General features: G+C 24.7%; 1 protein-coding gene across 1 annotated transcript in view; it reads right to left on the bottom strand.

Annotated features, from left to right (window-relative positions):
• LOC106066853 (uncharacterized) overlaps positions 1-18,478 on the bottom strand; it is a 443,149-nt gene that overhangs the window by 141,150 nt on the left and 283,521 nt on the right. The window contains exon 55 of the mRNA XM_056013586.1: positions 17,401-17,451. Within this exon, the coding sequence (XP_055869561.1) occupies positions 17,401-17,451 (51 nt within the window). The remainder of the gene's footprint in view (positions 1-17,400; positions 17,452-18,478) is intronic.

An 18,478-nucleotide genomic window follows, 5' to 3' on the forward strand; every position in this document is an offset into this window, starting at 1 on the left:
GTTTTAAAACGAAATATACTTTTTTATTTAATCATTCTTAAAATAGAAAGCAATATGTTTCAGTGGTAATAAATAATCTAATTTGGAATTTAATTTTTTTTCATCCAAATTTATGCTGTATATTTGGCTTGATTTTATATTAGAATACTATAAGTATATAATGCTAATAATTATTGCAAATTACTTTAAAAAAGTTAAGATACAGAAAATAAATTTTTATATAGTTTGTTTTGTTTTTAGCAATTAAATTTAAAACAAAAATATTATCCTGTTAGTCAGCTAAGAATTTCTAAAATAAGTTAAGGTACATATAATTTTTTATTGATAAAAGAAACGTTTTTTTTTAAAATAAGATTATACTTTTGAAATAAAAAAATACCAATAGGTTTCTTTTTTCGATTGTTTTTATTTGTAAAAGCATGTGTTTCCTCTGGTTCATCATATGTTGAAGGAGTTTTGCTTTCAGAATATTTTATTTTTTGCTGATCTGCTTTGAAAAAAGAAGCTTAATCAATAAATACTTAAATACTAAAATGATAAAAGATTTGTTTTCACTTTTTTTTTATTTGTACACATTTTTTTTGGTTATTAAAATCAAAAATTAAAAAAAATGATAATAAAGAAGACTTAGTTTGCTAAACTTATTGGCCAATAAAAATCCTTCATTTTATAAATGCACTTTAGAAAAATAAAATTATAATTGTTTAAAGTTATTTAGAAAAGGAAAGCATATTGCAAATTCACACAAAAAATCTTAAGATATCTAAAACTAAGTGTTTTAGAGTTGATAAAAATTTGAAAATAAATCTGTTACTTTGATGTCTACCTTAAAGCAGTTCATAATAATTATTATTAAAAAATTTAATTTCAATAAATCAATACCATTAGGTTTCCTAGTTGGATTGTATTCGTTTGGATAATCAATTGTTTCATCTGTTTCATCATACATTAAAGGAGATTTATTTTCAGAATCTTTAGCTTTTTTCTGATCTGCGTCAGAGAAATATGTTGAATTGATAATGTTGCTTAAATAAAGTCAATTAAAAGATTTATTTTTTTTTTATTTTGAAAATTCTTAGAATGTAAAAAGGTAAAAATTATATTTTAAGATGTTATGAAGTTTAAAATAAAAATTTACTGATTCATATAGTTTATATAAAAAATACTGTTTTAAAACGAAATATACTTTTTTATTTAATCATTCTTAAAATAGAAAGCAATATGTTTCAGTGGTAATAAATAATCTAATTTGGAATTAAATTTTTTTTCATCCAAATTTATGCTGTATATTTGGCTTGATTTTATATTAGAATACTATAAGTATATAATGCTAATAATTATTGCAAATTACTTTAAAAAAGTTAAGATACAGAAAATAAATTTTTATATAGTTTGTTTTGTTTTTAGCAATTAAATTTAAAACAAAAATATTATCCTGTTAGTCAGCTAAGAATTTCTAAAATAAGTTAAGGTACATATAATTTTTTATTGATAAAAGAAACGTTTTTTTTTAAAATAAGATTATACTTTTGAAATAAAAAAATACCAATAGGTTTCTTTTTTCGATTGTTTTTATTTGTAAAAGCATGTGTTTCCTCTGGTTCATCATATGTTGAAGGAGTTTTGCTTTCAGAATATTTTATTTTTTGCTGATCTGCTTTGAAAAAAGAAGCTTAATCAATAAATACTTAAATACTAAAATGATAAAAGATTTGTTTTCACTTTTTTTTTATTTGTACACATTTTTTTTGGTTATTAAAATCAAAAATTAAAAAAAATGATAATAAAGAAGACTTAGTTTGCTAAACTTATTGGCCAATAAAAATCCTTCATTTTATAAATGCACTTTAGAAAAATAAAATTATAATTGTTTAAAGTTATTTAGAAAAGGAAAGCATATTGCAAATTCACACAAAAAATCTTAAGATATCTAAAACTAAGTGTTTTAGAGTTGATAAAAATTTGAAAATAAATCTGTTACTTTGATGTCTACCTTAAAGCAGTTCATAATAATTATTATTAAAAAATTTAATTTCAATAAATCAATACCATTAGGTTTCCTAGTTGGATTGTATTCGTTTGGATAATCAATTGTTTCATCTGTTTCATCATACATTAAAGGAGATTTATTTTCAGAATCTTTAGCTTTTTTCTGATCTGCGTCAGAGAAATATGTTGAATTGATAATGTTGCTTAAATAAAGTCAATTAAAAGATTTATTTTTTTTTTATTTTGAAAATTCTTAGAATGTAAAAAGGTAAAAATTATATTTTAAGATGTTATGAAGTTTAAAATAAAAATTTACTGATTCATATAGTTTATATAAAAAATACTGTTTTAAAACGAAATATACTTTTTTATTTAATCATTCTTAAAATAGAAAGCAATATGTTTCAGTGGTAATAAATAATCTAATTTGGAATTTAATTTTTTTTCATCCAAATTTATGCTGTATATTTGGCTTGATTTTATATTAGAATACTATAAGTATATAATGCTAATAATTATTGCAAATTACTTTAAAAAAGTTAAGATACAGAAAATAAATTTTAATATAGTTTGTTTTGTTTTTAGCAATTTAAATTTAAAACAAAAATATTATCCTGTTAGTCAGCTAAGAATTTCTAAAATAAGTTAAGGTACATATAATTTTTTATTGATAAAAGAAACGTTTTTTTTTAAAATAAGATTATACTTTTGAAATAAAAAAATACCAATAGGTTTCTTTTTTCGATTGTTTTTATTTGTAAAAGCATGTGTTTCCTCTGGTTCATCATATGTTGAAGGAGTTTTGCTTTCAGAATATTTTATTTTTTGCTGATCTGCTTTGAAAAAAGAAGCTTAATCAATAATGTTACTTAAATACTAAAATGATAAAAGATTTGTTTTCACTTTTTTTTTATTTGTACACATTTTTTTTGGTTATTAAAATCAAAAATTAAAAAAAATGATAATAAAGAAGACTTAGTTTGCTAAACTTATTGGCCAATAAAAATCCTTCATTTTATAAATGCACTTTAGAAAAATAAAATTATAATTGTTTAAAGTTATTTAGAAAAGGAAAGCATATTGCAAATTCACACAAAAAATCTTAAGATATCTAAAACTAAGTGTTTTAGAGTTGATAAAAATTTGAAAATAAATCTGTTACTTTGATGTCTACCTTAAAGCAGTTCATAATAATTATTATTAAAAAATTTAATTTCAATAAATCAATACCATTAGGTTTCCTAGTTGGATTGTATTCGTTTGGATAATCAATTGTTTCATCTGTTTCATCATACATTAAAGGAGATTTATTTTCAGAATCTTTAGCTTTTTTCTGATCTGCGTCAGAGAAATATGTTGAATTGATAATGTTGCTTAAATAAAGTCAATTAAAAGATTTATTTTTTTTTTATTTTGAAAATTCTTAGAATGTAAAAAGGTAAAAATTATATTTTAAGATGTTATGAAGTTTAAAATAAAAATTTACTGATTCATATAGTTTATATAAAAAATACTGTTTTAAAACGAAATATACTTTTTTATTTAATCATTCTTAAAATAGAAAGCAATATGTTTCAGTGGTAATAAATAATCTAATTTGGAATTTAATTTTTTTTCATCCAAATTTATGCTGTATATTTGGCTTGATTTTATATTAGAATACTATAAGTATATAATGCTAATAATTATTGCAAATTACTTTAAAAAAGTTAAGATACAGAAAATAAATTTTTATATAGTTTGTTTTGTTTTTAGCAATTTAAATTTAAAACAAAAATATTATCCTGTTAGTCAGCTAAGAATTTCTAAAATAAGTTAAGGTACATATAATTTTTTATTGATAAAAGAAATGTTTTTTTAAAATAAGATTATACTTTTCAAATAAAAAAATACCAATAGGTTTCTTTTTTCGATTGTTTTTATTTGTAAAAGCATGTGTTTCCTCTGGTTCATCATATGTTGAAGGAGTTTTGCTTTCAGAATATTTTATTTTTTGCTGATCTGCTTTGAAAAAAGAAGCTTAATCAATAATGTTACTTAAATACTAAAATGATAAAAGATTTGTTTTCACTTTTTTTTTATTTGTACACATTTTTTTTGGTTATTAAAATCAAAAATTAAAAAAAATGATAATAAAGAAGACTTAGTTTGCTAAACTTATTGGCCAATAAAAATCCTTCATTTTATAAATGCACTTTAGAAAAATAAAATTATAATTGTTTAAAGTTATTTAGAAAAGGAAAGCATATTGCAAATTCACACAAAAAATCTTAAGATATCTAAAACTAAGTGTTTTAGAGTTGATAAAAATTTGAAAATAAATCTGTTACTTTGATGTCTACCTTAAAGCAGTTCATAATAATTATTATTAAAAAATTTAATTTCAATAAATCAATACCATTAGGTTTCCTAGTTGGATTGTATTCGTTTGGATAATCAATTGTTTCATCTGTTTCATCATACATTAAAGGAGATTTATTTTCAGAATCTTTAGCTTTTTTCTGATCTGCGTCAGAGAAATATGTTGAATTGATAATGTTGCTTAAATAAAGTCAATTAAAAGATTTATTTTTTTTTTATTTTGAAAATTCTTAGAATGTAAAAAGGTAAAATTTATATTTTAAGATGTTATGAAGTTTAAAATAAAAATTTACTGATTTATATAGTTTATATAAAAAATACTGTTTTAAAACGAAATATACTTTTTTATTTAATCATTCTTAAAATAGAAAGCAATATGTTTCAGTGATAATAAATAATCCAATTTGGAATTTAATTTTTTTTCATCCAAATTTATGCTGTATATTTGGCTTGATTTTATATTAGAATACTATAAGTATATAATGCTAATAATTATTGCAAATTACTTTAAAAAAGTTAAGATACAGAAAATAAATTTTTATATAGTTTGTTTTGTTTTTAGCAATTTAAATTTAAAACAAAAATATTATCCTGTTAGTCAGCTAAGAATTTCTAAAATAAGTTAAGGTACATATAATTTTTTATTGATAAAAGAAAGGTTTTTTTTTAAATAAGATTATACTTTTGAAATAAAAAAATACCAATAGGTTTCTTTTTTCGATTGTTTTTATTTGTAAAAGCATGTGTTTCCTCTGGTTCATCATATGTTGAAGGAGTTTTGCTTTCAGAATATTTTATTTTTTGCTGATCTGCTTTGAAAAAAGAAGCTTAATCAATAATGTTACTTAAATACTAAAATGATAAAAGATTTGTTTTCACTTTTTTTTTATTTGTACACATTTTTTTTGGTTATTAAAATCAAAAATTAAAAAAAATGATAATAAAGAAGACTTAGTTTGCTAAACTTATTGGCCAATAAAAATCCTTCATTTTATAAATGCACTTTAGAAAAATAAAATTATAATTGTTTAAAGTTATTTAGAAAAGGAAAGCATATTGCAAATTCACACAAAAAATCTTAAGATATCTAAAACTAAGTGTTTTAGAGTTGATAAAAATTTGAAAATAAATCTGTTACTTTGATGTCTACCTTAAAGCAGTTCATAATAATTATTATTAAAAAATTTAATTTCAATAAATCAATACCATTAGGTTTCCTAGTTGGATTGTATTCGTTTGGATAATCAATTGTTTCATCTGTTTCATCATACATTAAAGGAGATTTATTTTCAGAATCTTTAGCTTTTTTCTGATCTGCGTCAGAGAAATATGTTGAATTGATAATGTTGCTTAAATAAAGTCAATTAAAAGATTTATTTTTTTTTTATTTTGAAAATTCTTAGAATGTAAAAAGGTAAAAATTATATTTTAAGATGTTATGAAGTTTAAAATAAAAATTTACTGATTCATATAGTTTATATAAAAAATACTGTTTTAAAACGAAATATACTTTTTTATTTAATCATTCTTAAAATAGAAAGCAATATGTTTCAGTGGTAATAAATAATCTAATTTGGAATTTAATTTTTTTTCATCCAAATTTATGCTGTATATTTGGCTTGATTTTATATTAGAATACTATAAGTATATAATGCTAATAATTATTGCAAATTACTTTAAAAAAGTTAAGATACAGAAAATAAATTTTTATATAGTTTGTTTTGTTTTTAGCAATTTAAATTTAAAACAAAAATATTATCCTGCTAGTCAGCTAAGAATTTCTAAAATAAGTTAAGGTACATATAATTTTTTATTGATAAAAGAAATGTTTTTTTAAAATAAGATTATACTTTTCAAATAAAAAAATACCAATAGGTTTCTTTTTTCGATTGTTTTTATTTGTAAAAGCATGTGTTTCCTCTGGTTCATCATATGTTGAAGGAGTTTTGCTTTCAGAATATTTTATTTTTTGCTGATCTGCTTTGAAAAAAGAAGCTTAATCAATAATGTTACTTAAATACTAAAATGATAAAAGATTTGTTTTCACTTTTTTTTTATTTGTACACATTTTTTTTGGTTATTAAAATCAAAAATTAAAAAAAATGATAATAAAGAAGACTTAGTTTGCTAAACTTATTGGCCAATAAAAATCCTTCATTTTATAAATGCACTTTAGAAAAATAAAATTATAATTGTTTAAAGTTATTTAGAAAAGGAAAGCATATTGCAAATTCACACAAAAAATCTTAAGATATCTAAAACTAAGTGTTTTAGAGTTGATAAAAATTTGAAAATAAATCTGTTACTTTGATGTCTACCTTAAAGCAGTTCATAATAATTATTATTAAAAAATTTAATTTCAATAAATCAATACCATTAGGTTTCCTAGTTGGATTGTATTCGTTTGGATAATCAATGGTTTCATCTGTTTCAACATACATTAAAGGAGATTTATTTTCAGAATCTTTAGCTTTTTTCTGATCTGCGTCAGAGAAATATGTTGAATTGATAATGTTGCTTAAATAAAGTCAATTTAAAGATTTATTTTTTTTTCATTTTGAAAATTCTTAGAATGTAAAAAGGTAAAATTTATATTTTAAGATGTTATGAAGTTTAAAATAAAAATTTACTGATTTATATAGTTTATATAAAAAATACTGTTTTAAAACGAAATATACTTTTTTATTTAATCATTCTTAAAATAGAAAGCAATATGTTTCAGTGATAATAAATAATCCAATTTGGAATTTAATTTTTTTTCATCCAAATTTATGCTGTATATTTGGCTTGATTTTATATTAGAATACTATAAGTATATAATGCTAATAATTATTGCAAATTACTTTAAAAAAGTTAAGATACAGAAAATAAATTTTTATATAGTTTGTTTTGTTTTTAGCAATTTAAATTTAAAACAAAAATATTATCCTGTTAGTCAGCTAAGAATTTCTAAAATAAGTTAAGGTACATATAATTTTTTATTGATAAAAGAAAGGTTTTTTTTTAAATAAGATTATACTTTTGAAATAAAAAAATACCAATAGGTTTCTTTTTTCGATTGTTTTTATTTGTAAAAGCATGTGTTTCCTCTGGTTCATCATATGTTGAAGGAGTTTTGCTTTCAGAATATTTTATTTTTTGCTGATCTGCTTTGAAAAAAGAAGCTTAATCAATAATGTTACTTAAATACTAAAATGATAAAAGATTTGTTTTCACTTTTTTTTTATTTGTACACATTTTTTTTGGTTATTAAAATCAAAAATTAAAAAAAATGATAATAAAGAAGACTTAGTTTGCTAAACTTATTGGCCAATAAAAATCCTTCATTTTATAAATGCACTTCAGAAAAATAAAATTATAATTGTTTAAAGTTATTTAGAAAAGGAAAGCATATTGCAAATTCACACAAAAAATCTTAAGATATCTAAAACTAAGTGTTTTAGAGTTGATAAAAATTTGAAAATAAATCTGTTACTTTGATGTCTACCTTAAAGCAGTTCATAATAATTATTATTAAAAAATTTAATTTCAATAAATCAATACCATTAGGTTTCCTAGTTGGATTGTATTCGTTTGGATAATCAATTGTTTCATCTGTTTCATCATACATTAAAGGAGATTTATTTTCAGAATCTTTAGCTTTTTTCTGATCTGCGTCAGAGAAATATGTTGAATTGATAATGTTGCTTAAATAAAGTCAATTAAAAGATTTATTTTTTTTTTATTTTGAAAATTCTTAGAATGTAAAAAGGTAAAAATTATATTTTAAGATGTTATGAAGTTTAAAATAAAAATTTACTGATTCATATAGTTTATATAAAAAATACTGTTTTAAAACGAAATATACTTTTTTATTTAATCATTCTTAAAATAGAAAGCAATATGTTTCAGTGGTAATAAATAATCTAATTTGGAATTTAATTTTTTTTCATCCAAATTTATGCTGTATATTTGGCTTGATTTTATATTAGAATACTATAAGTATATAATGCTAATAATTATTGCAAATTACTTTAAAAAAGTTAAGATACAGAAAATAAATTTTTATATAGTTTGTTTTGTTTTTAGCAATTTAAATTTAAAACAAAAATATTATCCTGTTAGTCAGCTAAGAATTTCTAAAATAAGTTAAGGTACATATAATTTTTTATTGATAAAAGAAATGTTTTTTTAAAATAAGATTATACTTTTCAAATAAAAAAATACCAATAGGTTTCTTTTTTCGATTGTTTTTATTTGTAAAAGCATGTGTTTCCTCTGGTTCATCATATGTTGAAGGAGTTTTGCTTTCAGAATATTTTATTTTTTGCTGATCTGCTTTGAAAAAAGAAGCTTAATCAATAATGTTACTTAAATACTAAAATGATAAAAGATTTGTTTTCACTTTTTTTTTATTTGTACACATTTTTTTTGGTTATTAAAATCAAAAATTAAAAAAAATGATAATAAAGAAGACTTAGTTTGCTAAACTTATTGGCCAATAAAAATCCTTCATTTTATAAATGCACTTTAGAAAAATAAAATTATAATTGTTTAAAGTTATTTAGAAAAGGAAAGCATATTGCAAATTCACACAAAAAATCTTAAGATATCTAAAACTAAGTGTTTTAGAGTTGATAAAAATTTGAAAATAAATCTGTTACTTTGATGTCTACCTTAAAGCAGTTCATAATAATTATTATTAAAAAATTTAATTTCAATAAATCAATACCATTAGGTTTCCTAGTTGGATTGTATTCGTTTGGATAATCAATGGTTTCATCTGTTTCAACATACATTAAAGGAGATTTATTTTCAGAATCTTTAGCTTTTTTCTGATCTGCGTCAGAGAAATATGTTGAATTGATAATGTTGCTTAAATAAAGTCAATTTAAAGATTTATTTTTTTTTCATTTTGAAAATTCTTAGAATGTAAAAAGGTAAAATTTATATTTTAAGATGTTATGAAGTTTAAAATAAAAATTTACTGATTTATATAGTTTATATAAAAAATACTGTTTTAAAACGAAATATACTTTTTTATTTAATCATTCTTAAAATAGAAAGCAATATGTTTCAGTGATAATAAATAATCCAATTTGGAATTTAATTTTTTTTCATCCAAATTTATGCTGTATATTTGGCTTGATTTTATATTAGAATACTATAAGTATATAATGCTAATAATTATTGCAAATTACTTTAAAAAAGTTAAGATACAGAAAATAAATTTTTATATAGTTTGTTTTGTTTTTAGCAATTTAAATTTAAAACAAAAATATTATCCTGTTAGTCAGCTAAGAATTTCTAAAATAAGTTAAGGTACATATAATTTTTTATTGATAAAAGAAATGTTTTTTTAAAATAAGATTATACTTTTCAAATAAAAAAATACCAATAGGTTTCTTTTTTCGATTGTTTTTATTTGTAAAAGCATGTGTTTCCTCTGGTTCATCATATGTTGAAGGAGTTTTGCTTTCAGAATATTTTATTTTTTGCTGATCTGCTTTGAAAAAAGAAGCTTAATCAATAATGTTACTTAAATACTAAAATGATAAAAGATTTGTTTTCACTTTTTTTTTATTTGTACACATTTTTTTTGGTTATTAAAATCAAAAATTAAAAAAAATGATAATAAAGAAGACTTAGTTTGCTAAACTTATTGGCCAATAAAAATCCTTCATTTTATAAATGCACTTTAGAAAAATAAAATTATAATTGTTTAAAGTTATTTAGAAAAGGAAAGCATATTGCAAATTCACACAAAAAATCTTAAGATATCTAAAACTAAGTGTTTTAGAGTTGATAAAAATTTGAAAATAAATCTGTTACTTTGATGTCTACCTTAAAGCAGTTCATAATAATTATTATTAAAAAATTTAATTTCAATAAATCAATACCATTAGGTTTCCTAGTTGGATTGTATTCGTTTGGATAATCAATGGTTTCATCTGTTTCAACATACATTAAAGGAGATTTATTTTCAGAATCTTTAGCTTTTTTCTGATCTGCGTCAGAGAAATATGTTGAATTGATAATGTTGCTTAAATAAAGTCAATTTAAAGATTTATTTTTTTTTCATTTTGAAAATTCTTAGAATGTAAAAAGGTAAAATTTATATTTTAAGATGTTATGAAGTTTAAAATAAAAATTTACTGATTTATATAGTTTATATAAAAAATACTGTTTTAAAACGAAATATACTTTTTATTTAATCATTCTTAAAATAGAAAGCAATATGTTTCAGTGGTAATAAATAATCCAATTCGGAATTTAATTTTTTTTCATCCAAATTTATGCTGTATATTTGGCTTGATTTTATATTAGAATACTATAAGTATATAATGCTAATAATTATTGCAAATTACTTTAAAAAAGTTAAGATACAGAAAATAAATTTTTATATAGTTTTTTTGTTTTTAGCAATCTAAATAAAAAAAATTATATTATCTTGTTAGTCAGCTAAAAATTTCTAAAATAAGTTAAGTTACGTTTTTATTAATATAAGATTATACTTTTCAAATAACAAAATACCAATAGGTTTCTTTTTTCGATTTTTTTTTATTTTGAAAATTAATTGTTTCCTCTAGTTCATTATATGTTGAAGGAGTTTTGTTTTCAGAAATTTTGTTTTTTTTTCTGATCTGCTTCAGAGAAATATGTTGAATTGATAATGTTGCTTATATAAAGAAATTTTAAAGATATTTTTATTCATTTGTTTTTTAAATTTTCAAAAATTCTTTTGACTGTAAAAAAGGAAAATATATATTTTATGATGTTTAAGAGGTTTAAAAAAAAATGGACTGATACATATAGTTTATATGATTTTTTCTTTTTTTCAAAAAAATATAATATAGTTTGTATGTGTTGTGCAATTTAAATTTAAAAAAAAATCTTATTCTTTCACTCAGCCAAAAATTACTAAAAAAATGTTGTTTATTGATCAAAAGAAAAGTTTTTATTATTATAAAATTTTACTTTTTAAATGAGAAAATACCACTATTTTTCTTATTAGGATTGTTATTATTCAGAAAATCAATTGTTTCCTCTGTTTCATCATATGTTAAAAAAGTTTTGCTTTTAGTAACTTTTGTTTTTTTCTGATCTTACTTAAATGATACAATGATAAAAGATTTTGTTTCCACCATTTTTTATTTGTAAAAATTTTTCTGGTTATTAAATAAAAATTAAAAATAATAATAGAAAAAGAAAATCTAGTTTGCTGAAAATATTTGCTAATGTATTTCTTTTATTTTATAAATTCATTTAAAAAAAATTAAATTGTATTTACTTAAAGTTGTTTAAGAAATGAAAGCATATTCCAGAATCACAATTTAACTAATTACTTTAAAAAATGTCAAGATACTTTAAAGAAAAAAGCTTATTCAATAATCTTACTTAAATGATAACATTTTTTACTTTTTTTTATTTTTAAAAATGTTTTTAGTTATTAAAATCAAAATTTAAAAAAAAATTATAATAAAGAAGATTTAGTGTGCCTGAAATTATTGGCCAATATAAATCTTTTATTTTATAAATGCACTTTAAAAATTTTTTAAAAATTTTTTAAAGTTTTTTACAAAATGAAATCATATTGGGGAATCACAATAAAAATTTTTAAGATATATAAAACCAAGTGTTTTATATTTGATAAAAAATGTGCAAATAAATCTACTTGTTTTATGATTACATAAAAGCAGTTAATAATAATGATTATTAAAAAATGTAAAATGTATATTTTAAGGCATTATGAAGGTTACAATAAGTAATTTACTAATACATATAGTTTTTATAATAAATTCTTTTTTTTTAAAACAAAATATACTTTTTTTTAAATTTCTGATCTGTTTTAGAGAAATATGTTGAATTAATATTATGCTTTGATAAAGAAATATTAAGGATTTTTTATAATTATTTTTTTAATTTAGAAAACTCTTATTCTTTTAGTATGCAAAAAAAAAATACTAAAATAAGTTAGAATACATTTAAATTTTGATCAAAGTAATGTTTTTTTTAATGTAAAATTAATATTTTAAATTTAAAAAATACCAATAGTTTTCCTATTTGGTCTATTTTTATTCAGAAAATGAATTGTTTTATTTCTTTCATCATATGTTGAAGGAGTAGTTTTTTTTAGAAATATTAGTTTTTGTCTGATCTAGTTAAAGAAAAAACCTGTCATATTAAACCGGCTAAAACCGATAGCAGACAACATCATATCAGAAGAACAAGCAGGTTTTAGACAAGGTCGCAGCACAACAGAGCAAATCCTAAACCTCAGAATACTCTGTGAGAAATATCTCCAACACCAAGAGAATCTTTTCCATGTCTTTATTGATTTCAAGAAAGCTTTCGATCGAGTATGGCACGGAGCACTCTGGGCGACAATGGAAAAGTACAACATTAATAAAAACATAATCAAAGTTATCCAGAACCTCTATAAGGAGGCCACCAGTGCGGTGTACTTCAACAATAATATTGGGGACTGGTTCAAAACCACAGTTGGAGTAAGACAAGGCTGCCTACTGTCACCAACACTCTTCAATATCTTCCTTGAAAGGATAATGGAAGATACCCTCGAGGGCTATGAAGGTACTGTTAGCATTGGAGGAAGAAGAATTACTAACTTGAGCTTCGCAGATGACATTGACGGCCTAGCAGGGACAGAAGAAGAACTAGCTGACCTGGTGATTCGCATTGACAAGACTTCCGCAGCATATGGCATGCAAATAAACGCCGAAAAAACTCAAATTATGACCAATAGCCATCAGGGCTTTAAAAGAGGCATCAGTATTGGAGGTGAAAAGCTAACTAGTGTTAACAGCTTCAAATACCTCGGAGCTATTGTCTCAGATGAGGGAACAAAACCCGAATTATTGGCCCGAATAGCACAGTCCACAGCAGCCCTTTCAAAACTTAAAATAATATGGAAAGATAAGGGCTTAGCCCTCGGCACCAAAATTAGACTGATGCGCTCTCTAGTCATGGCCACATTTTTATATGCTTGTGAGTCGTGGACGTTGAATGCAGAGCTTGAGAGGAGGATCCTAGCAATGGAATTGAGATGCTACAGAAGGATCCTAGGCATCACATTCAAAGACCGCATCACAAACCAAGAAATCAGAGACAGGGTTACTGTAGCGATCGGAGCTCATGACGACCTGCTTACTATTGTGAAAAAACGAAAGCTTAAAACCTTTGGCCATATTACGAGATCTACGGGGCTCGCAAAGACCTTTCTTCAGGGAACAGAGCCAGGAAAAAGAAGAAGAGGCAGACAGAAAAAGAGATGGGAGGACAACATTAAAGAATGGACAGGCCTGCCATTGAGAGAGGTTCTGAACAAGGCAAAAAAAAGGGAGGAATGGAGAAAGACGGTCGACAAATCTTGCCTGGTGCCCCAACGGTCCAACAGACTAAGGGATAGGTAAAGTTAAAGAAAGAAATATAATAGGTAATCTGCTTAAATGATAAAAATTATATTTTATTATACAATAGATGTTTATTGTTTTTAAAAACTTCAGTTTTTTTCTGATCTGTTTTGAGGAATCAAGTATTATTAAAATTTGCTTTAAATAAAGCATGAAAAAGATATTTTTAGCTATATTATTTGGAAAATTCTTCAAAACATCAAAACTTAAAGTTTAAGAATAGAAAGTCAATCTAGACAATAGGCACTTTAATATATATGTATATTTACTTTAAGAAAAATATTTTAAATTTCACTGAATTATTGTCAATAAATATATATATGATTATTTTATAATTTATCAAAATGTTTTCACAACAGGATATAAAATTATATCTTTTTAAATAAAGAAATACCACTAGGTTTCCTAATTCTTTAGGACAAAAAAAAAGAAAAGATCAACAAAAAAAATTAAGGGTATTAAGGAGTATAAAAACAATTTACTTTATCAAGATTAGTACTTTTCTTTATAATTCTATTATTTTTAAACTGTATATATATATATATATATATATATATATATATATATATATATATATATATATATATATATATATATTATGTTGTAATTTGTTTTTGCTTGGTCCTAAAGTGTATAAATGGGAAATAAAATATTAACTCTCCGTAATTATTTGTCCACGTTTCGACATAATTCTTTATTTTGTTTATTACTATTTCAATCCCCTGTATTGATTAAGCTTGAATAACATTTTCGTTTGTTATCAGAAAATGTTTTATTTGGTTTAGAATGCAGAAATTTAAGTTCATAAAATTAAAATTAATTTAATTTAATGAGGTCAAATCAACGATGGTATCGTTTATTAGGAGTGTTAGAGTTAAACTTATATTTTTTTTAAAATAATAATATTTTTTTTAGAGAATGTATATAAATAAATAAAGAAGTAGTGATTAAGAAACATGCGAGTTCCTCCAAGGAGCTTTAGAATTTGAGCTCATGGAAGACATTGTTATTATATTAGGTCCTGTTAATAAAACCTATATTCGTTGAGTTGCCTTCCTTAAGTATATGTTGTCGAAGTGGGAACTTAAGTTAAGTAAACATTTTAAAAAGTAATGACCTTATGGTATAGATAAATCTATTTGCAAGCAAGTATTTCCCAATATTAAACCCATAAACTTAAAGCGTTTTGTCCAATGCAGCACCCCAAGCTGTTTTCTCAGAGTACATATTGTGCTTATCGCATTATATTTAATAACGAAATCATCATTGACAAGAAGTTAAAGTGTAAAATGAACATGTTCTTTTTTAAAAGAGAGATACATAAACTGTTGAACATTTGATGTATATCATCTACTGATGGTATAAATAAGCTATAACAAATTGGTTTATCAATCAAGATTTTATCAACACATTGGTCAGTGAGCTTCTTTCAATGTTATTATTTGTTAGAGCAATACTTTGTTAACAGGTAATACAAAAAGATTTGACAATGAATTAGTAGACAAGCAGAGTAATCTCTTTTGCATTGACAATAAAGACCAACAAATAAAATCCAACTAACGTATAAGTTATAACTGGCTGTTATATACTTGTCAGTACAGAAAGAGTTCGCTGATGCGTGTACTCAAAGTCATTTAATTGAGTGAGGCCATTTGACAAGTATACTATTGGCTCTGACTGCAGTCTGCAATATAGTTCTTTCAAATGTTTTAGCTCCTTGCATTTACGATTTTCTTATTTGACTAAAGCTAGGAGCATAGAATGCTTTTTCGACATTCAGAGTTCAGACAGAGCGGTATATACAATAGCTGCGTTTGGGAAATGGATATCTTTATTGACATTCTGAGTTGAGACAGAGCGATACATACAACTTACTGCGTTTAGGCTACCTATCAAGAGGACTCTAGTTCGAATCATGACTCGAGCTGAATTGTGTTTGAGTTGTGTTTGGCAAGGGCCCAAAGTTAATTAGAATTCTCCAGACACTTCATTCACCAACATGTGTACATGAAAGATACGTTATTAAAAAAATAGTTTAAAAACATTAAAAGCTTTTTTTAAACATAAATGATAGTAAAAGGGCAAATTTCTTGTTAAGACACCGAGTTATATCCTATCCTATGCAAGATATCAACTTTTTTGGTAAACTATCATACATTCAATGCTAAATTTCTATAGTACATGGTGTGACAAAACGTAATTCGCTCACATAGTAGGTATTGTCACGCTGTGTCTCTCTCTTCCCACCTTTCTAATCATGACGCAATAATTCAAGGTGTGCGCATTCTTTTCGTTTTAATTTCTCCTGCTGAAATCGATTATAGTCTGTTTCTTACAACATTTTTTAGAATTGCGTTTAAATCTCACCTCTATCGCTCACTCTTCCACCACCACCATCGCTAAACCACATGATCAGAAATCTTTGGTCATTTTCACCCAGGGCTCTCCAGGTGGACGGACGTGTCCATTCTCTTCAGAACTCTAAATTTTCTATTTTTCCTATCGGAGCTGAGTGCCATTTTTCTCCTCCTTTAGACAGGAAACTTAGTACCACTACAACAGCTCCATGCTCAGTGTCCATTACTACCTTCTGCACATGCCCAGTGTCACGGATGAATGTGTGTATGTATGAATATTTTTACCATCTGCGCGAATGACCGGAAGTGTGTTGTTTTGTCAGACAGAGTCCAGCGTGTGTGATATGCAGTAAAGCTGATTAAAGTTTATGTGTTTGATCTAGTGGTTTGATTGTTTTATTTCGTTAACTAGAACTGAACCAGGGACACCTAGACGTATCGAGACCTAAGGTAGATTCTATCGAGTTATAAATAGATAGAGTTATATAATAGTAAAGCTGTGATACCCGAGCAACCACAGTCATTTAAAAGATAGAGACCCAACGAGCAATTTGCCAAGATAAACAAACGGACAATACGAACTGTCTCTTATAGCACTTCCAATCAATGATGATATATATCCACGCCAGTTCATGTACATTTAACTTGTAAAATACCACCCCATTTTAATTTCACGTTTATTTTAATAAACCATTGCACATAACTATATTTACAGTATTAGTTGCCTGCATTTTAGCTTTGTGCCTGTAAGTGTTGCATTAGTGAAAGTGTTGGCTTAACCTAAAACCTCCTAGACCTCATAAAACGGTCACAATACACTCAAAACAACAAAGCTTGTACTAAAATGGTTCTACATCGTTAGTAACTTTATCAACTCCAGGAGTAAAAAGAAACAATTAAATCAATTCGTAAAAATATAATTGATAATTTTAAAAAAAAAAATTGCATTCTTAGTATAATGTCATTTTCCTGGTAACAAAATATTACCTATTGGAGCATTATTTATTTTTTAATTTTCATTGTCCTGCAATCTCAAAGTTTCACTGAGGAACTATAGAATTTGAATATGAAACCCATTGGCTAACAAAAGAAAAAGTTTCTCTTTAAACTTCTAACTTGTAATTTTCTGCATCATGTTCGCTATCCAATATACATTTTAGTATAAACAGCATACTGATATTCATTGCAAGCATAAACATTATGGTATTTTCATACTCCGAAGGAATGTTGCTCGATATGCAATATTCGTTAGTCCGAAATTAGAACAAAAAATATCTACTTACTTGTTATTGGTTTAGTGGGTGCCGTAGATGATGCAGCAGGCTGGACAGCACCTGATCATAAAGAGTCATTTTTAAAAGAAGAAAGTTTTTCAGTATTTAATAAATATAAAAAATTATATATATATATATATATTGTTACGAATGAACAGTGACAGGTAGAGGTCACTATGTGTGACCGCGGCGAGATGACACAGCATCGAGTGTTCTCTCTGGAATCTATGCGTGAAAACAAAGACAGGATGTGACGTGCCCTCACGTGTTGTTCCAGAGGACGAACAGATCTACGAAGGGGGCAGTGTTACAAATTAACAGTGACAGTTAGAGGTCACTACCTGTGACCTCTGTGAGATGACACTGCAGCAGGTGTTCTCTGGAATCGACATGTATAAACAACGACAGGATGTTTCCTCCCATGTTGTTCCAGAGGATACTAAAAGTGTTTTCGCAATATTGGACAAGTGATTAGGGACTCTATATAAACCAGAGAGTTGATGTGAAAGGAGTCAGTACTGTTGTCTACTGTGCGAGACAGTAGAAGAGAGTGGACTTGAGCCGTTACAGTCGATACAGTCGATGTAAGACGTATACGCTACATGTTACAGTGACGAATTGTTATAGTTATAATTCAATAAAGTTATATAAAGCTGAAAGTTGAGTCGTCAAGTTCTTTGCAGTGTTTCTTTTATTTGTGTGCCTAGTACATTTAGCCAGAAAATCAGAAATACGTAACAATTGGTGTCAGAAGTGGGATGTTTTCTGGCTGAAATGTCTTCGAGGAAACTACTTAACCAGCTGTTGGTCAAAGAATGAATGAAAAAGTAAATGAACAGATGAGCTCTATGAACGAGAAGATTGACCAGAGAGTCAACACTGTGGAAAAAGAAATGGAAGAGATAAGGACTCATGTCCAAGAACAACTGAGTAAGGAACGGGGTACTAGAACAAAAACATTAGTGCCCGAAATCTCTGGGAAGATAAAGCCGCCTGTGTTTGATGGATCCATCTCATGGACTGTTTACAAAAGACAGTTTGAGGCAGCGGCCAAGGTTAATAACTGGAACACTGAAGAAGAGAAAGC

Source organism: Biomphalaria glabrata, chromosome 16, assembly GCF_947242115.1.
Source record: "Biomphalaria glabrata chromosome 16, xgBioGlab47.1, whole genome shotgun sequence".
NCBI lineage: Eukaryota > Metazoa > Mollusca > Gastropoda > Planorbidae > Biomphalaria > Biomphalaria glabrata.